Source organism: Sturnira hondurensis, unplaced genomic scaffold, assembly GCF_014824575.4.
Source record: "Sturnira hondurensis isolate 20B ecotype Veracruz unplaced genomic scaffold, ASM1482457v3 Scaffold0003693, whole genome shotgun sequence".
NCBI classification, from domain to species: Eukaryota; Metazoa; Chordata; class Mammalia; order Chiroptera; family Phyllostomidae; genus Sturnira; species Sturnira hondurensis.
In genome coordinates this window covers 8,524,019-8,544,550 of record NW_028076324.1, presented here as the reverse complement: position 1 = coordinate 8,544,550, position 20,532 = coordinate 8,524,019, and the positions used below count along the sequence as shown (strand labels likewise).

The 20,532-nt window shown below is 45.6% G+C and overlaps 1 protein-coding gene across 2 annotated transcripts; it reads right to left on the bottom strand.

The window, feature by feature from the left end:
* Positions 1–5,442: 5,442 nt before the first annotated feature.
* LOC118984465 (zinc finger protein 555) lies at positions 5,443–19,869 on the bottom strand. 2 transcript variants are annotated; one of them, XM_037042472.1, is made up of 4 exons: positions 19,751–19,869; positions 10,268–10,394; positions 9,603–9,783; positions 5,443–9,020 (listed from the first exon to the last, which is right to left on the bottom strand). In XM_037042472.1, exons 1-4 carry the CDS (start codon positions 19,751–19,753, stop codon positions 7,454–7,456), a joined length of 1,878 nt encoding a protein of 625 aa, XP_036898367.1. In that variant the 5' UTR covers positions 19,754–19,869; the 3' UTR covers positions 5,443–7,453. The 2 variants fall into 2 exon arrangements, with proteins under 2 accessions (XP_036898367.1, XP_036898366.1); XM_037042471.1 differs by lacking the exon at positions 19,751–19,869 and having other exon boundaries at positions 10,268–10,403.
* Positions 19,870–20,532: the final 663 nt, after the last annotated feature.

Below are 20,532 nucleotides of genomic sequence, written 5' to 3'. Positions count from 1 at the left end.
AAGACAGACCCCAAAAGAGTCTTTTAAGTCACCTTCACAGACATTCTCAGTTTGCACAGATTATCTGCTGAGCGTGCCCAGGCCTATCCGGGAACAGATGGAAGACCGAGGCGAGCACAACCTCAGAAAGAGCATCAGCCACCACCACACAGACTTTTCAGCCCCGCCCCCCGCCCCCGCCCCGTGCCCAAGCCTCTCCGGGGATGCACAGGGCTCCCTGCAGACGGCATGGGCAGCCTGGGACACCAGAACAGGGCAGAAGCTCCAGGTGTCATGAGGACACCTCATGGCCTCGCTCTGCAATCGCAGGACTGGCTTCATTCAGCTGGGAGCCACTGGCCCGGGGCCCTCTCCCCACTCCAGGTGATCCACATGTGTTCGACACTGTGGGGCATTTACGAGACAAGCCCGGGGTCTGAAGGACCCAGAAAACCACTCAAAAGGAGGGAAGAAAACACTGAGCACTTACTACAGCTCAAGAAGAAAACCCACAAGTATTCCTTTCAGAAAATAAAGATGTCGCTTAATTATTTCCATGGGAACAGAATGTTCCGTGGCTATTAATCGTAGGCGAATGCTGAGGTGGGGCAAGTTGCAGGACATGAGACTTAGCATTCATCTCTATAGTCCAGGTAACAGGAGACAAAATTATCCACTGTCACAAACTTCCCACCCTGCACAAGTAGAGTTACTGACATCTGGGTCTTGTAATTTACCAATTACTATATCGAACAGTGTGTGTGTGTGTGTGTGTGTGTGTGTGTGTGTGTGTGTGGAAAGGCATTCATTTTTCTGCAACCACAGAGGAAGATTTTCTCTATTTCTAATTATTTTTCCTAGTAGCATTCTCAAGGTTAAAGCCCTGGAATTTCATTTGTCATCAGGGAAAAGAAAAACAACGGATGGAAGAAACTTCACCAAACAAGCTCCGGGAGAGAAAAAAGGTACAGAAGAATTTTTAATACATGGAATGTAAGATGAGAACATTTTTTAAATTCTGAAATTCCTGCAACAATTACCTTGCTGATAATTGCAACAAAATACATTTTGCAAGTTATTAGCAAAGCATACACTTTATAATTCATAAAAGAGAATTACATTTTTCAGCTTTAAAGGAGAAAAAAGTCTGTTTGAAGGCATTCAGTCTTGATCATAAAATATTTGAAAAAATAAAAAACAAAAAAATAAATTCTGAAATTCGCTTCACACTCACTTCTTTAAAAATATTTTATCTTACACTGTGTATTAGTTAAATGCATTTTACATTTACTGAAGAATCTGAGGCTCAAATGACCAAACACATCTCTAAGATGACAAACCCAGGGCAGGGCAGTGTTTAACTGGAACACAGAAGTGAGTGAAGGTCAAGCACGGCCGTCCTGCCGCGTGGGACACCCAGCCCCACCGCCTGTTCACTGAAATCCTCCCTGAACACCCAGGGGGCACTGGCTGCTGTCTCTGTGAGCTTCAAGTGCATGTGGCTTTGCAGGTGGCTGCCTCACCTCACTGGGTCAGCTTTCCCCTTTTGGGGTTAGTTTCTCTCCCTTCAGGGTCCCTGAGTCATTTCACTCTTTTCAACCCCAAGTCTGGTCTGCTGACAATGTTACAGAATGGACCCCGAGGCGTGAGGACACGATACACTATTACTGAATGGACACCACCCCTTCACCCCCTGGGGTTCCCTGTACTAGGTTCGCCTTGCCTGCTGCCGAGGAATAATAGCTCTCAATGCCAGAGACTGGTGAAAAGGAGAGGAATTACTTATTCAAAAGGTATACAGACTTAAGACTAATGACTTAATGTCTTCGAGATCCCAATGTCCCTTAGAATATTCACAAACGCACACAGTTCTTCCTCCCCTCCTCTGCCCATGCTGGGCTACTTATCTCAGGAAAAGAAACAGAAGTCCACGGTTCCGGTAGCGCTCTCCCCTCCCCCACCATTCTTCCCAGTAATCCGTGCATCCGTGCTCGGCTGGCGGGCCTCTCTTGGTTTCCAGCACCATCAGCTGTGTCGCCACTTCTCAATCCAAACCCAAGTGGCACCTTCTCCTGGCCCACCAGCAAGAGTCCTTCCCCCAGCGTCTCTCCTGAATTCTTCCAGACTGCTACGAGAGAGCTCTGCATCGCTGCTACATCTTGCTTTCCACTCTTCCTAAGCAGCGTGGCAAAGGGAGCACCCAAAACCGCATGGGTCCCCCTTTCTTGCTAAAGCCATGTGGATTTTTTTCATGGTTGCCCAGGCCTGGGTTTAAATCCCAGCGCCAATCTTCTTCTGCATCCATTTCCAACTCCTCCCACAATTGCCTACACCAGCCAGCATTCGCGTATTTCTCCAGCTTTTCTGAGCTGCCATAGTAAGCCTGGGCCGGCTGGGACCCAGGGCTGGAGCTAATCATCTCCAGGTTCTCGCGGAGGCGCTGTAACCAGGGGGAGTCGCCTCCCTGTTAAGTCAGGGGTTATCACCCCCACCTCCCTGGCACATAGCATGGCTACAGCTATTTAACATATCCATGAAACCAGTTAAAAGTTATAGATATGTTAAATGACCATGCCTAAGGTTAGTTGCGAAACTGTTGCTGTGCAAAACAACTCTCAATGGTCCTGCTCCATGTGTCCCATCCCCCAGTTCACTCTTGTCGGAGTGAAGACATCCTATATTTTTAATATTTCCTGGACACCCTGAGTTATGGACTCCATTACAAATCCCTCTTTGGGGGCCCCCTGGCTGCACCCTATTACAACACCTGTGTCCCTCTAGGGAATGAGAAATGGGGTCCCGGTCAGTTAGCAACCTAGCCCCTATCAGGAAATCCCTCCCACACCCCCCTCCAGATCTCCCCAAATTTCCAACCCGCCCCACATGCTGTCCTGTGGGAAGAGCCCACCAGCAGCCCCGCCCCCACAGCTGTGAGCATCTGCGTCTCCCCGACAGTCCTGGGACCCTAGACTCAGCGCAGACAGAACAGAACGCCAAAGCCCACCCACGGCCAAAGGTGGAAACTCAGGTCCGGACCCCAGGACCCCCTCTCCCCTCAACCCCGCACTCACCACCTCGCAGCCCAGCTCCAGGATCTCGTTCCATACTCCCCATAGTAACCGGGCCGGTGAGAGCAACAGAGATAAATAGATGGGGCCGGAGGGTGTAGCAGCGCCTTGGCGCCTGGCAGAGCTTTTCATATGTGTGGCTGGGAGGATGACTGTCACCGAATTGGACAGTGCTCTGAGCACGCCCATCCATGAGTGATTCTAATTGGGTAGTTCTGACTCGCCCCAGCCGCCCCAGCACTCCTGATTGGACAGTTTACCACCAACAGAACAGACCTTTTCCGGTTGGCCAGAACAGCAGCATCTACGTTCCAGTAGTAGCTCAGAGTCACCAGGGTGTGTTTAGGAGTCTTTCAGAGGCACCTACTCCGTCCAGACTCAGTTTCCCCATGGAGCAACACCCTCCATCCCGTCCAGAGAAAGTGGGCCACCCAGAACAGACTGGGCCGAAACAGGAAGGCCTGAAGTCCTTCACAGGTCAGGAGTTGACCTGGCACTGCAAAGTCACCCATGGATCTGTGCTTTTTAAGAACACAGACATTGAGTAAGAAATGCAAAGTCTGGATAATTTTGATGTTTGGCCATTGACATCGTTGAGGCCTTGCCCATTATTTCCCACCCCACTTATTTACAAACAGAAGGGGGAAAATGTTTTATAGTTTGCAAAAATAATTGTCCTCTATAAAAAGTAGTCCCTAGAGGATTAGCATGTATAGAAGAGGCTTCCCATACAAAATATATTACTCATTTGATTTACAAAACATTGAAAATACAGCTAAAAATAAATAAAAATAAAAATATAGCTAATATATTTTGTTGGTTTTATTTTTTAAATGAATGCCTCCCTGGCTGGGCGGCTCAGTTGGTTGGAGTATCATCAGGTAAACCAGAGATGCGGGGTCATCCCTAGTCTGGGTGCATATGGGAGACAACCAGTGTTTCTTTCTCCCTTCCTCTCTCTCTAAAATTGATGGGAAAATATGTCTCAGGTAAGGATAAAATGTATTTTATATAAATAATATAAAATATTTTTTTAATAAATAAAACCAGCTCTGGCTGGTGTGGCTCAGTTGATTGAGTGCTGGCCTGCAGACCAAAAGGTCACTGGTTTGGTTCCTGGTCAGGGCACATGCCTGGGCAGGGGGCGGGTCCCCAGTTGGGGGCTTGCAAAATGCAACCCATAGATGTTTCTCGCACATCAATGTTTCTCCCTACCTTCCTTTCTCCCTACATTCCCCCCCTCTGTAAAAATATACAAGTAAAATCTTCTAAAAATATACAATAAACAAAATCAATAAACATATCCTTGAGTAAGGATTAAATATATATTGAATATTTTAAAAATTTAAATGACTGCAAACAATCGAACAGCAGAGGGTTTAAAATTATGTAGACCCTTAGAGAAACTGGCCACTGCCTCTACACTCGAATATGTTAAAGGTAATGGTTAGGTGTGATGATGGCATTATGGTTACATTAAGCAAACAGATACATTCTAAAATCTTAAAGGATAAAATGATATGCTGAAAACTGCTTCACAGTTATCCAGAGGGAACTGGATGTTGTAGGAAGACACCTGATGGAAAATTGTTGAAGGTCGGTAATGGATATTATAAAATTTTCTGAAGTCATTGTACTTATATAAAGTTCGAATTTTCCCAAAATAAAACATTAAAAATAAACAGGGAACTACTTATGAAGGGTTTTTTAAGTACATCCTCTATAATTATGCTGTGTAATGCAAGTTTGTTCCTAAAAGGGAATTCAGATGTAGGATATTGCCATATTGTTTCAATTTTTCTATCCCCTGAAACAATCTAGCAATGTCTCACAGTAGTAAGATTGTAAATCTTCTCCCCTTCATTTTGTACCATATGACTTGCTTAAGACAATGCTATGTGAGTGAATGCCATGAGAAAAAAACCTGAAATATGTTTGTGCATTTGGCTTTCCTCTATACTTGGAGTGATCCGTAATGAAGGACCTTCCCCAACGTGCTGCTGGTGAAATTTCAGCCCCAGAATGGACCTGCTCTGGATCAGAGCCAGGTCAGCTCCAGAATGGACTTGAAGATCCATCACTTGGGTAACCTACCCAAGCCAATGGCCAAATCTGTGAGCATGAAAATGCTTATTGCAGCATGTAATAAACAAAATTGGGCTAACAGTTATTTTCACATTTACAATAAATTTAAAAGACACACAGTTTGCAAGTTAATGTCAGGCAAAACATGCCTTTTATTAAGGAGAAACAATCTGTGCGCTGGGGTAGTCTAGGTCAGAGAAGGAAGAGATTTTCTAAGACTGCCAAAGGATCAAGAAAGTCTCCAGGCGGAAATGGTTAGTGAATGCTTACATTTATTTTACGCAAACAAAATGATGTCAATTTAAATACTTGGAAGCAAAGCTTTATTGAAATAATGATAGGAAGATTGAATAAATTCACATTGAAATGTAAATTGTGTTCATATCCTTGCCACACAGCAGTTTTACTTGGTGTTCTACTGGAAAACTAATGAGACGGCATGGTCTGAACCTATGACATCACAGACACTTTGGAGAGCCATTTTGGGGTCGTCTGTCCTTTCCCTTCAACATCAATGATCACAATTTAAAGAATTACATCCTAGGACAACTATCATTCAGTTTACCTGGTAGAACCACGATCGGTTAGAAAACTAGAGTAAAAAATACCAATATATTTGGAAAGAAATTTAGATGGTTCTGGAGAATGGGACAGGTCATGGGGAGACAACAGGCTTGTTCTAGATTGGGTCATACTGAAGAAGGATTGGCCCTAACCCAATATGAGGTGTCCTCACAAGACAGGCATGCACACAGGGAGAATACCACCCCGTGAAGGTCAGAGGTAAGCTGCCACCAGCCAACGAACTCCCAGAAGCTGGGACAGAGCTGGAACAGATGCTTCCACGGGTACCTTCAGATGAGGCTGGTCCTGCCAACTGTGATTTTGGACTGCTGCCTACAGAATGTCGAGATAAAGTTTTCTGTTGCCCCAAGCCACCCCGCTGTGGTACCTTGTTAGAGCAGACTGAGGAAACAAATAGTATACAACTGATTTGAAGACACACTAAACAGAATATTTCTAAGAACTATCTACAGCTTTTCCTTGAAATACACATAGTTTTTGATGACACATAAACCTAACTAAATTTATGTGATGGGAATGCATCTAGTTCTGTGTAACAGAAATCTCCCCAAATCTAATATATGAGGAAGGTATTTGTTGTCACAAGAAAAAGCTGGGTCAGCAACACACTTCAAAATGTAATAGATTAACAAAGTCCCGAGTGTTGTTTTATTTTGCTGCAACATTGTGGTTTTTCTGGTAGATGCAGGATTAGACAGCCACTGAAAGTATTAAGAACACAGTGTTTACTAATACAAATTGGACCATAGAAACTATGTTAACTTCCAGAGAAGAGGGTGAATCACAGCCTTAGAGTTCAAGAACCATGAGTCTGAATTAACAGTCTGGAGGACACCTTACAGTTTCTAGAAAGTTCCAGATTGGAAGTATTTATCCACACAAGTGGATCCTTGATTCTGAGCCTGTGGAGCTTTGTGTGGAAGCCTACACCTCTGAGAAACGTGGAAATCAAGAACTTGTCATTTCTTCTGATACTCTTGATTACTAGGGCAAAGAAATCGGGCAAATGGGCTGCAATCTGGTGTCCAGAAGTCCCTATGCAGCTTTCTATCACACTTCAAAGTGATTCCAAAAACTCAATAATGGTTTCTTCAATTCTGCCTGCCAAATCTCATGCCAAGTTAGGCCACTGATGAATTAGAACATGGACTCATAAAGGGAAGGGATTCTGGGAGATGTCATTTCCAACAATGTTGACATAGCACAATCCAAAAGAACCATCTGAAACTCACTATCTTGTGGTCTTAAGTGTCTCTTAGTAAATGCCTACCGTCCAATTCCTAATCACAAGCAAAAACAAACAGTGATGAGCAAAAATTGCAAACAACAGCTCACATAATTTTATAATTACAAAAACTATAAGAAAAATAGAATAAGGCTCCTCTGGCCAAAAATAAAGACTCTCAATAAGGTAGAAAATATATGAAGAGTGATACCCAGTATTTGCCACAAGAAACAAGTATGCAAAGTCCAACAAATACCAAAGTGTCATTGTTCCAAGGACAATTTAAAGAAGAAATTAAAACTACTTACATATTGAAAATACACTTTTAATCATCTATGAGTCCACAAACTAAAGATAAAAGCCTTGCAGACTGAAATGTAAGGAAAAACACGACAGAAATTGTGTGCACTGTAGCTAAGAGTACTTGGAGAGTTATTTTTTTCACATAAATGTGTATTTGCAAAAGAACTGAAAATACACGCCCTGTGGATCCAATTTAAAGATGAGGTACTCACAAAGGCAAAAGCACATTTACGACTTTCACAGGATTTCTCTCCTGGTGCGAATGTTCTGAAGCGTCGCGCACAGACTCCTTCGCAGGAGGAATTCCTGCCTCAAATGTGCAGTTTGTTTCTGCAGTGTGTGTCCTCATGTGTCTCCTGAAGGATGAGGAACAGCTAAAGGCTTTCCCACACCGCTGACACTCATAAGGTTTCTCTCCTGTGTGCATTCTCATATGTATGGGTAAAGAGGACGGCCACTTGAAGACTTTGCCGCATTCCTTACACTTGTAAGGTTTCTCTGCACTGTGCGTTCTCACGTGCTGCTGCAGAAGTTCGGGCCAGCTGAAAGCCTTCCCACATTGCTTGCATTCATGGAGTTTCTCGGCAGTGTGTCTCCTCATGTGTTTTTGTAAGGAAATGTGGCAATAGAAAGCTTTGCCACACAGTTTGCACTCATACGATTTGTCTCCAGGATGCATCCTCACATGTTCTCGATAGCAAGCAGGCAAGTCGAAGGCCTTTCCACACTGTTTACATTCATAGGGCTTCTCTCTAGTGTGCGTTCTCATATGTTTTCGTAAGGAGATGGGCCAGTTGAAGGTTTTTGCACACTGAGTGCATTCGTAAGGCTTCTCTCCAGTGTGCACTCTCATGTGTCCTCGGAAGGATGAGGGATGGCTGAAGGCTTTCCCACACTGGTTACATGCATAGGGTTTCTCTCCACCGTGAGTCCTTTCGTGTCTCCGGAATGACTGGGGATAAACAAAGGTTTTCCCACACTGTTTGCACTCGTAGGGTTTCTCTCCAGTGTGAATCCTTTCATGTCTTCTGAAGGACTGGAGATAGATGAAGGTTTTCCCACACTGTTTACAGTCATAGGGCTTCTCTCCCGTGTGCATTATCACGTGTCTTCGAAAAGCTGAGAAGTAACTGAAGGCCTCCCCACATTCCTCACACTTATGTGGTGTTTCCCCAGTGTGTGATATCATGTGTCTTCGAAAAGTTGAGGAATAGCCGAAGACCTCCCCACACTTCTCACACTTATAGGGCTTCTCTCCTGTGTGCGTTATCATGTGTCTTCGAAAAGTTGAGGAATAGCTGAAGGCTTTCCCACACTCCTTACATTTATAGGGCTTCTCCCCAGTGTGTGTTCTCACGTGACTAGTGAGACTGGAAACATCAATGAAGGCTTTCCCACACTGCTGGCATTCATAGGTTTTCTCTGCAGTATGGATCCTTATGTGCCGATTGAGGGAAGAAGTACGAGGAAAGGTCTTCCCACATAACTTACACATGTAGGGCCTCTCCCCTCTGTGAGTTCTCACATGCTCTCTGAGGTGTGAACAGTAACTGTAGGCCCGCCCGCACTCCTGACACTGATATGGTTTGTGTCCGGTGTGAATGGCAACCTGCCTCCCGAGGGATGTATGGTGCCTGAAGACTTCTGCGTGTGCGTTGCACTCATACGGTCTTACCTCGGGAAGAGTTTTCCGATACAGATTAAGATTGGAAATCTCACTTAAGCCTTCCCCACACTGATCATTATTTTCGCAGAGTCTCTCCCCCACATGGTTTCTGTTAAAAGATGAGAAACATGTTATAATAGTTTGATTCATAATGGTTTCTTAGTATTTATTAATATTAGAATTAGGTTTTCACCAGTCTCAGTGAATATGCTGGTTTTCTATCCTGACTTGTTTTTAAGTGGAATGCACTGAATGGATTGAGCACAGCCATTCTGAATACAGCGTTTCTTTAACACAGACTTTTCTCCAAATTCTTTCCTATTGTTTCTAACACTCAACATCTGGGTCACATTTTTTAATTTTTTTTAAGAGAGAGTAGGGAAGAAAGGGTGGAAGGGAGGGAGAAAAACATCCATGTGAGAGAGAAACATCAATTGGCTGCCTCTTGTATGTGCCCTGACTAGGGACCAAACCCCAGCCTCCCTGACTGGGAATCCAATTGACAACCTCTCACTTTGCAGGACAATGTGCAACCAACTGAGACACACCAGTTAGGGCCTATGTCACATTTAAGGATTTTTTTTTTCGTGAAAATCTGAATAAATAAATCTGAGTGAGGCTTATATGGGCTGTGGTTTGTTTGCTTTTTGAATTTCATGACATACCAATACTGTTCTGGAATGTGACTCACCTCAGACAGCTCCCCTGGTTCGGGTACAGATCTTCAACACTAAATTCTTCCCAAACTTTTCCTGAGCCAGAGACCCAAGAATTTCTGGCAAACTTGGCTATTTTATCTTCCTTGGATATTTTATTCCCATAAATATCCTGCTGAGAAACTGACGTATTGGCCTTAAATTGAATTTCATCATCTGAAAACAGAAAGGGAACAAATCTTACAAGAATAAAGGTAACTGTTAGCCAAAAAAGACACTGAGAAGACACTCCACCAGGGTGTCACCAGTAACAGTACAGGGTCAAAATGGTAAGCAGTTTCATAAATAGTACAAATCTCACAACGTGACAAAAACAAACCTCACTGGGCCCCTAACGACCCATGAAACCCATATCCACTGATGACACTTCTTTACACGCAAAAACCTCAGTTTCTCATGGGCCCCTAACGACCCATGAAACCCATATCCACTGATGACACTTCTTCACACACAAAAACCTCAGATTCTCATTCTCAGGGAGGAACTATTGGATTCTAGCTCTATGACAGTTATGACAGTGTCTTCTTATTTAATGTGTACCTTTCCCATATTCCCATGTCTGGGAACAGTCTTGATATGCAAGAAATGCACGTTCTCTGAAGTGAGAAGGAAATAAGTGAAGGAACAATGTCACTCTTACCCACTGAGGCCAGGTTCCTGAGGGTCTCCAGCATTACTTCTCTGTAGAGCTTCCTCTGAGCAGCATCCAGCAGAGCCCACTCTTCCCGGGTGAAGTCCACAGCCACATCCGCAAAGACCACTGGGTTCTGAAACATCCAGTGTATGTGCAGGAGGATGGGTGAGACTCCCAGCACTGAGCAAGTGGGATCAACTCACGGGAAGTTCAAAGAAGATTCTGTGGTCACCTAACATCCAGTCTATGATGACGTCGTCAGAACCCCTCGCCCCATATCCACACTCACGACCGCACGGATTTAAAGCACCACTAACACAATGAACTTACCTCCACATTTTTACTGCGACCACATCAAGACGTTCCATAACCAAAGGGCTCAGACAGTAAAGAAATGAAAGGGATTGGTGGGGCCACTTTATGTTCCACCAATCCCTCGTGACACAAATGACTTCAGCTCCTTCCCCACCGCCCACCACATCACGCAGTACTACATGGGGCCCAAAGTCAAACCTGGATGAGCAGTTTTTATAAGTTGCTTTTTTGAGACCTAACCAGTGTGGCTCAGTTAGTTGGGCATCGACCTGTAAATCAAAAGGTCACCAGTTCTATTCCCAATCAGGCTGTAGGTTTGGTCCCGCACATATGAGAGACAATTAATCAATGTTTCTCTCTCACATCAATGGTTCTCTCCCTCTCTTTCTCCCTCCCTTCCTCTTTCTCTAAAAATAAATAAAATCTTTTAAAGTTTTAAAAATAATTTTATTTTACAATTACAGTTGACACAATATTAGTGTGAGGTGCACAACACCGTAATCGGACATTTACACAACTTGTGGACTAACCGCCCCGGTAAGTGCCCACCTGACAGCACAGATACTACAATGGTATCGCCTGCACACCCTGTGCTAACTTCACCTCTGTGACTGTTCTGGAACTGCCCGTTCGTACTCCTTAATCTCGCCCCACTTTTGCCCAGGCTCCCCAACCCCTTCCCATCTGGCAACTGTCAGTTTATTCCCTGTGTCTGTGAGTTTTGTTTGTTCACTTGCTTTATTTTTTTATATTCCACATATAGATGAGATTGTACAGTATTTGTCTTTCTATGTCTGACTAATTTTGCTTAGCATAATACCCTTTAGTTCCATCCATGTGGTCACAAATGGTAAGATTTCACTCTTTTTTATGGTTGAGTCACATTCAATTGTATATACGTGTACGCAACATCGTTATCCATTGGTCTATCAATGGACACTTACATTGCTTCCCTATCTTGGCAATTGTAAGCAAGGCTGCAATGAACACAGAGGTGCATATGTCTTTTTTAATTTCTCGCAAGAGCATTCTCACTGACCTTGAGGACAAGGTTAAGAATGCCTTTCTGCCAAGGAGTTAACTGAAGTCAAAACCATCCAACAGTAAATCTGCCCTTGATTTAAAACACACACACACATAAAAGATTCGCCAGTGCCTTCCTACCAAGGAAATACTTCCTCGTCTCAAATTCCAGGAGAAGGCTGCTTCCCCACAAACCAGCCAGGAGGCTGCGCTCTCAGTGCCTCTCATTCCCTCCCCCGCCCCACCGGGCCCATGAGCATGTAAGACCAACCCCTATGCACACGAACCACTGAGCTGCATGCTTCCACTCAACCCTCTGACATCCACGAGCAGAGAAAACACTCAGTCAGCTCTGCTGCCAGAACTTAGCTATTCAACAGCATAATAGCGAAGTAGGACTATTCTTGCTGTCGGTACGGGGAATGACAGACGGGCCCAGAGTCGGCTGAATTGATGTTGGAATAGCTATCTGTCATATTTCCGCCCATAAAGCTCCCTTGCCCATTGCGCAGAAGAAGAGTTGACACCTCAGGCCTGAACTTTTTATATTTAGAAACGACTGAAGCACGGCTGGTCATTACCGGTGTCATGAGAGGGGTCACGCCACCTGAACTGATATTCCTCACAGTGTCTAAACTGACTGTGCAGACGACAGCACTGATGCTGAGCACCTACTTTCCCACCAGGTGGCTGGTGTTTGGAGACCAGCTAGGAATGTGATGCTCATAGTGTCAGCTGTCAGTAAAATCCCTGGGCACTGGGTCTCTAACAAGCCTCCCTGGGAGACAACATTTCACATGTTACAACTCCTTGCTGCATGCACTGTCTGACTCCACTAGGAAAGGACTCAACAGCACGCCCCTGCAGCTTTCTCCTGCAGCTTTCTCCCCATGTGCCTTTTCCCCTTGCTGATTTGCCTGTGTCCTTTTGTTGTAACAAATCAGTTACGAAGGCAACTATATGCTCAGTCGTGAGAGTCCTGATAGCAGGGCCTGGGAGCGGCCTTTGAAGTAGGTTACATTAGAAGTAGGTTTGCTGGAACACCGTGACCCATCAAAACATGGCAAAAACACTGGGAGGAGGAAGGATGAAGAGGGAGGGGATGGGACTCTGGTGCCTGGATGGCTAGGAGCTGTCTGTGGTTTGAAGGGGCGGCTGAGCTGCTGTCTGGTGGTCAAGTTGACAGATCTGACTGCAGGAGGGCTGGCTCACTGCATAGATGGGCTGCTTCTGGCCCTGCCAGCTACATGACAGGAGGAAAAAACAACAACAAAACAAAGGCAGTCCTAGTAGGGCCTTTGAGTTTTGTTCTCTCTTCTAGCAAAAACAACAGTGAACCCCAAATTTCTCAAAGTTGAGCTTTGGATGAGCAAAAAGTGCTAAAAATTTGCATTCATTGGGAGATAAAAAGTTAAATCAGTCCCCAGGGCTGGAGCAAAACTTTAGCTAAACCAAGGGGAAAGGGAGTGCAGTGCTCAGCCAGCTGGGGCTGCAGTAGCCTCCTGACCCACCCTGGCATTCTGGCCAGGACCTTCCCCAGCAGCTGTAATTTTATCCCTGTAAACGCTGAATTTATAACTAGGGCCTTGTTATGCATCGAGCTGTCCCCACACAAGATATGTTTAAATAACCCCTCACACCTGTGAGTATGGTTTTACTTTGAAATAGGATCTTTGCAGGTGTAATCAAGTCACGATGGGGTCACTACAATGGGCCCAAGCCCAACTAGTGTCCTTATCAGAAGAGGAAAATGCCCTCACGTGGGCTTCCCAGAAGCCCAGGGAAAACGGCCACGTGAAGACGATGGACAGAGACTGTGCTGCCACAGCAACGAATGCCCGAGGCTGCCAGACACAGTCACGGACAAGAAGGGCTCCCAGACGCCTAGAGGGCCCTGAGGGAGCATGATCGGGTCAGCACCTTGATTTCCAACCTCCAGCCTCCAGAACTGTGAGGGAACAAAATTTCAAGTCCCCACTGTGGCCACTTGTTATGGAGCCCTAGGAAACTAACACAGGGTATGGCTGAATTGCAATGAGAGTGAGGGGGAGGAGATTTTTACTTAAAGTGATTTTGATTTGCCATTCCTGCATGTGCATGTATGACAAAAATGGAGGCAAGTGGTGTAGCCTCACAAGCCTATGGGCGCTAGCAGGGCCGTCCCAGTCGGTGCAAAGAAGAAGGTGCCAGTGCGACACCACGGCCTCGCTTCCTGCCACTGGCGCCTGGGGTGGAATTTAGCCTCTCGGTATTAGAAAGAAGGTTAGGTCTCCACAACTGATGCCTTTTACTATGATTTTTACCTAGGTTAAAAAAGAAGGAAACAAAGTGAAAAAATAAAAAATAAAAACAGGCCATGTCTTCATGGGAAGTCGATTTTTGGAATTATAAGTAAAAGTTTCCAGTTTGCTAGAGTTCTTAAGAAGACCTATTTCTGATAACCTGCAGAGCCTGACGACTGTCCAACAGTGAATCAGTTTGGATTCTAAGACAAACAAAACAACAAGGGCTTAGGTCAGTCTCATCTGCTACTTGCGCTTGGAACCCAGGTGCCTGCCTCTGCACATCTCAGCTTTGCTACCGAGAAGACCCCAGTGTTTGATGGCATTCTGAATTCACATAGCCTGCATTCTGACCTCCTGGATTTGACCATGAGCTAAAACCCAAGTGTCCACGATGGGCTGTTGCAGCCTCAGTACACACTGTGCTGGCCTGAAAGCTGGGATAAGCTCCATGAACAGGACTTTGACTCTGGGAATGTAGAATATTCAAAGCAGCGCTCTGTGAGGCCCCAAGCTATGAAAACCTCACAGATGCCAGCGGGTCTGGTGGGGTCACTTGCAGTTGTCCGTGACCAAAGCCCTGTTCTCCAATGGGACCATCTAAAATCAAGCTGGTCCCTTCACAGCTGGGAGCATCCATGCTGACAGATCACCTCCACACATACGACTGGCGAGGTGAGCAAACTGGTGCCATGACCTAAGGACCTGGCTGCCTGACCAATGCATCCTGCTTGGGGTGCCCAACTATCACAAACTCTGTGTTTCCAGGGTGTTGGGAACTGCCCTGCCTGGTTTCCAGAGCTGTAACCCCCCCATGGCTAAGGCTGAGTGAGCAACCTTCAGTCCATAAGCCACTAAGGAGACAAAGCTTATCTCCTTGGCAGGGGCACCGCCTCTGCTCCTTTTACTTCACCCTGCCTGGCCCCCAATGCTTGATTGGTTAGCCAATGACGGGTAAGATTCCTCAAGGGAGGGACGACCTAAGACAGACAGGCATGATCCTGGGGGGGTCCCCAGGGAAGGACTTAGGGGCTATAGAAAAAGGTGGTGCTTGACCCTCCCCCTCAGCTTTGACATAGTTGGAGTCCTCATTCTGTCTGCAAGAAGTCTCCTAATCTCTTGGCTGCCTTACTTCCCCTGCCTGACTTAGCCTGAAACAATGCTGGAGGTGGGTGCAGCCCTGTACTGGAAAGGGTGGGTTCCCCAAGGCAATCAGGCCTAAGAAAGAATGCATAAAATCCTGTCAAGCCTGCTTTGCTAATACCCTCAATCTAAATGATAAGGGTCCAAGCCTGAAATGGGTTTGTTTCCCCAAAGTTTTATGGCCCTTTAACTATCTGACCCTGACACAGAATAAGCCCTCAGAATGTTCCTGGAATGTTATCTATCGTTTAATCATTTCTGCCTGACAACGATTGAACTTTATTCCTGTGAGAATTGAACCCAATAAAAGCCTGTCAAAGCAAGGGTTAGGGTGCTCTCCTCTTGAGAAAGAAGCCATGCCATTCCTTTTCCTCCACAGGACTCGGTAGTCCGTGTGAATTTCTCGTATCTCATCTGTAACGCCTAAGACCCCAGGAGCCAGGGTCCGAGTCACATGGAGATGAGGGTGCCCTCCAGGACTGTACTTCTCAGGTATGTGTCCTCACAGGGCACCATCTTATCTGTGGATAAGGCACTCAGGTCCACTTCAACTTACTGGCCAGAGTTGTGCTGTGTGGGGACTTAATACCTAGGGCCAGGTGAAAACAAACAAACAAACAAACAAAATACAGGTATTTGAAGAAGACCGCCCCCCTCCCCTGCACCTTATTGGCTTTCTAGGACCTTTATAGCAATCAGGATTGACTTGAAGTAGTCCAACCCAGGAAGGACCCCTGAGGGCATACCCAAAATCAATATGTCAGTTAGGTCTCATCCTACTTCACAGGGTCCCACTAATAATTTTGCTGTAAAGATGCCTTGTCCAAGAAGTGTTAGTGGAGGAGTCCTTAAAAGTCCTTATCCTCAGAACGTCCTGCTTGCGAGGTTGGCCCTGGTCAGGCATATGGGAGCTCGGATGTCAGGAGTTTCCAGTACCCTGATACAAGTGGCTCCCTCTTCCTTTTTATGTAAACAGGGCTTCTGCCAAAGACCTGCTCCTGGATGGATGTACCATTTGCATTAGGCCAGGAAGGAGACTTCAGCATGACAAGTCGAAATAAAAACTCTGTAACCAAGTCTCTCATTAGTTGCCCTGCCTGACAGGCATTTCAAATGTGTTGTCACACTGGGCTGCTTTGTGATGTCACTGTACCTGTTCTCCTTAGTACTTGGCCTCAGGCACCTATCTCCTGGGCTGACCCTGCTTTATTTAATAAATCATGGCCATGAGCATGACCGAATGCTGAATCCTAGGAGTCCTCTTAGACCTCATGAATGGAATTAGTGCCCATATAACAGAGGCTCCAGAGAGCTCCCTGGACCCTTTCACCACGGGGGGGGGGCGGGGGGGGTGCTCAGTGAAAAGACAGCCATCTATGAACCAGGAAGCTGGCCTTTGACAGATACCAAATTTATCTGTACCTTGATCTTGGATTTCCTAGGTTCCAGAACTGTGACAAATAAGCGTTTACTGGTTATAAGGCCCCCCAGTCTGTGGTATTTTTGCTATAGCAGCCCCAGCTGACTAAGACAGGAACTCCCAAACACACCCAGCTTGAAACCATCAAATACTTTAATATTCCACAACATTCATTTTTTTTAAACGTACCACTGAGCACCCAATGCATGCAAAAATCTTTGCAAAGAGCTTTATACACATACATCAGCTCTGTGAAGCAGATGTTATTAAAACTGGTTCACAGAAGGGGAACAGCAGAATGGTCCACGAATAACACCACGCAAATGTCTACCACTTGCGTATCCTTGACACACCTTATTCACAGCTGTTTTGTTACTGTAACTGCTGTTTCCCAGCATGATATAGTGATAAGCTCGGTTTCGCTTGGCACTATGGGGAAGCGCCAACGGAAGCATCCTGTTCCATCCTGTTCCGTGCTTACATCCTTATTGCTCCTTTCCTGGCAAAGCCCTGTATCTTGTGAAAGACTGTTCTGTTTGAAGCTCTTACCTCTGGCTCTTTCATTTAGTACAACCGACTTAGGTTACAGCGACATGGGTCCTTGTACCTGAAGGCACTAGGCCTAGAGCACCAAACAAAAAAATTCTGCACCTTGTGGATCAAATTCTTTTGGAGGAAAACAACACACGAGCAAATCAAATATAAGTAGTAAGGAAAATGTGGCACCATGTGGGGGTCAGGAGGGAGCTATGTATCATTATGTGTGTATTTGCGTACATGTCAATATTGACATAGATAAATGTGAATGATTGCCTGCAAGGTAAAGAACAATAAAATAACCCTTTGAAATAAGACTACAAATTGATACCTAAGTTGCTTAAAATATATATGTATATTAAATAGATATATATGTGATCCATATATGATTCAACATATTGGTTACATACATCAGAGTGAGGGGGCCTATCACCGGGGTTCAGTTCCAGTGGGGTATCTGGTGTGAAAGCGTGTTCTACATTTAGGGCTGAATTTCATTTCACAGATAATTAATTTTTTAATATTTCTGGCAACTGCACATATGTCATATGCATTTCCTACACTGATGCTACATTATACAAGAGGAAACTCTAAAATCAATTTATATGTCTTGCCTGTCATCATCTTAGGAGTTGCTAGAAACTATTTTATAATATTCAAGTCATACATTTTACATTGGAGAACAGATGGTAACGTGTGTGACCTAATAAAGGAAAACTGATAACACAATGATCAAAAAATAACAAATAACATTTAAATGGTATGATGTTATTTTCTCCAAAACAATTAGAGACAAAGCAAATACGCTCAGGACCTCTCTTCTGCTCAACATTATACTAGAGCCAATCTAGACCCAGCAGAAAACAAACGTACAAGAACTAAAAAAGAAAAAAGCCTTGTCTTTATGCCTACCTCTGTCAATTGTACATGTAGGACATAAACAGAACCAAAAAATCACATAATAAGATTTTTAAGAAGAATACAGGGTAAAAATTCAATTCAAAAATAGAGTTCATTACCGTTTCAATTAACAGAAAGTTGGGAAATTCACTTTAAAATGACAATGCATATACTATGGTAAAAAAAATTTTTAATTAGTACTAAAGTCTAAAGAAGGCCATTTAAAAAAAAACAAATGGAAGAACTGCAAAACAGTAAAAGTAATAAAGTAAAAGGAAATGCATGGAGAGAAGGCACGTGTCCTTAAAAAGGAGGACTCAGCGGTACCAAGGTATCGGCTTTTCCAAAAGAGACCTAAAGTTTTCATAAAGTTGCATTACATCTCCAAACAAGATTTTTTTCCTTAGGACTTGAAAAATACTAATTTTACAAACCTAACAGAAAAAAACAAATATCCAAAAAGCGCCAAATGTTCTGAAGAACAAGGCAGGGGCCCACCTATCACAAAGCAAGGATTTTAAAGCCATTAAATCCTGATGGAATTAGCAGAGAGAGGCCTGGACAACTAAATCCACGGAAAGGAACATCTTGAAGTGGGACTTTGTTAATTCACAACTGGGCAGCCACGGCAGAGCAGTGACAGGAATGACAAATATGTGAGACAGTAACGAAAAGTTATCTGAATAACGAAGTCACTTTACTACCATCTCTTCCATAGATAGTATCAATTTACTGTAGATTAAAGTAAAGGGTATTACAGATAATAGCAAACAGCAGTTTACCCACAGTCACAAATTCTGCCCCCACCCCGCCAAGGAAAAGAACTGATATTTTGGTGAATCTCTATAATTCACTGATTCACCTACTACACTTTGTAGAAATGTATTCATTTTTCTGCTGCCGTGTCAGGGGGTTTATCCCTGTCACTCTGACATTCCTTTCCACAGCAGGAATTTCAAGGCTAAACTCGGGAATTCCATTGCTTACCGCCCAAAGGCACAGACCTGAGAAATAAGCTACACACCGAGGGGGAATCTGGAAAGAAGGTTTAACAAATGGCATGAAAGACACTTTCTTTTTTCCCCCCTGAAACTCACCTCTTAGAAAATATTTTAACTTTCCTGCTCTATTAATTTAAAGTATTTTAACTTTAGCTGAAAACTGAGGCTCCAACAAGTGAAAACATCTTTTTCAAGGCGACACACCCAGGGAGGGGCAGGGCTGAACTGGAACACAGACAGAGCTGACTCCGGACTCCGGGGTCCAGGGCAGACTTCCCGCCACGTCGGAGACCCCGCCCCCGCAGCACTCTGACCCGCTTCCTGCACAAAGGACACAGGCTGGTGTTCCGCTGTGAGTCTCTTGTGCAGGTGGCTTTGCAAGTGACTGCTCTATCTCACTGGGTGGCCTTTCCCAGTCTTCTGCGTTAGTTCCTCTGCCTTCAGGAGCCCGAATCATTTCCCTCTTTTCTCCTCAACACCAGGATCCGGTCAGCTGACAACCGTGTCCCTCCAAGAAATAACTGAGGTCCCGGTCGGTTAGAGACCGAGACATATCAGGAGATCCGTCCCAATGGCGCCCCCAGCTAGATCTCCCCAGACTCCCCGCCCACCCCGCAGACTAGCAGCTGTGAGGAGCTGATCAGGACTGATACTCGCCCCCCTCCCGGGTGGATGTAGCTGCGCGCATCTCAGTCGCCCCACGCCGCGGTCCTGAGACCCCGGACCGCGCTCACGGACCAGACCGCACGCCAGGCTCCACCCGGGGCCAAAGGAGAAAAACTAGGGTTGAAATCCTGGGGGGACGCGGGGAGCCCCGTTTCCAGCGAATTCTGGCTGGCTCAAACCAGACCCGGTCCAACGCACTCACCATCTCCGGGCTCTCAAGGGGTTCTCCGGACAGTGCAAGAACTAGAGAGCTACGGGTTCGAGGCACCTGGGCCTGCGCCGGGCAGGTGCGTAGCAACGCCGCGATCAGCCAATAGCAACGTCCACGCCTTTCCGCGGGATCTCTGATTGGATACTGTTGGGAGTCCGGCATCTTGATTGGACAGCGTTTTGAACACGCCGCCGTCTAGGGCTCCTGATTGGACCATTTCCAGAGACCCGCCTCTGTCTCCTTGACTGTTCCCGGCACTCAGCCCTGATTCCCTGAGTGGACAGTGCTCTAACCCGCCCCCTGAATCTTGAGTGACAGGCAGTGGGGACGCTTGGCTGACCGCTGCTCAGGACATTGGCTCGGAGGAGAGCCCGCTCCCTGTCTGGCGTACTGGCATCTACCCACAGTTGGGCAGCCGAGTGTGGGTCCGAACCCTGGACCAGGAAGTTCTGACTCAGTTTCCTCGCGGAGCGCCCTCTGTCCGCACACTGGACAGAACAGTAGGGCTTTGTGATCCGGGTCAGCCCAGGGCGAAGCGCTGTTGATCTGTGCCCTCCTTTTAAAAACACTCAACTGTGACGTCTTTGAGTTTACCATAGGGTCCCGCTTGGTTTTGATGTGTGACTTTTGACAATGGGAGGCCCCGCCCTCTACCCCATTCCCTCACAATGGGCTTGAGGTCAACACTTAGAGGGCCCCATGCCCCAAAGTGGGTAGTGGGACCCTGAAGCCCCACCCTGCACACAGGGCTCCTCTTAGCACAGCAATAGGTG

Coding starts and splice junctions, on each gene's coding strand:
- LOC118984465 (XM_037042471.1), bottom strand. CDS start 10,403: ATGTTTCAGAACCCAGTGGTCTTTGCGGATGTGGCTGTGGACTTCACC. Junction 9,784..10,267: donor CAGGAACCTGGCCTCAGTGG/GTAAGAGTGACA, acceptor TTCTGTTTTCAG/ATGATGAAATTCAATTTAAG. Junction 9,021..9,602: donor AACCAGGGGAGCTGTCTGAG/GTGAGTCACATT, acceptor ATCTTTTAACAG/AAACCATGTGGGGGAGAGAC.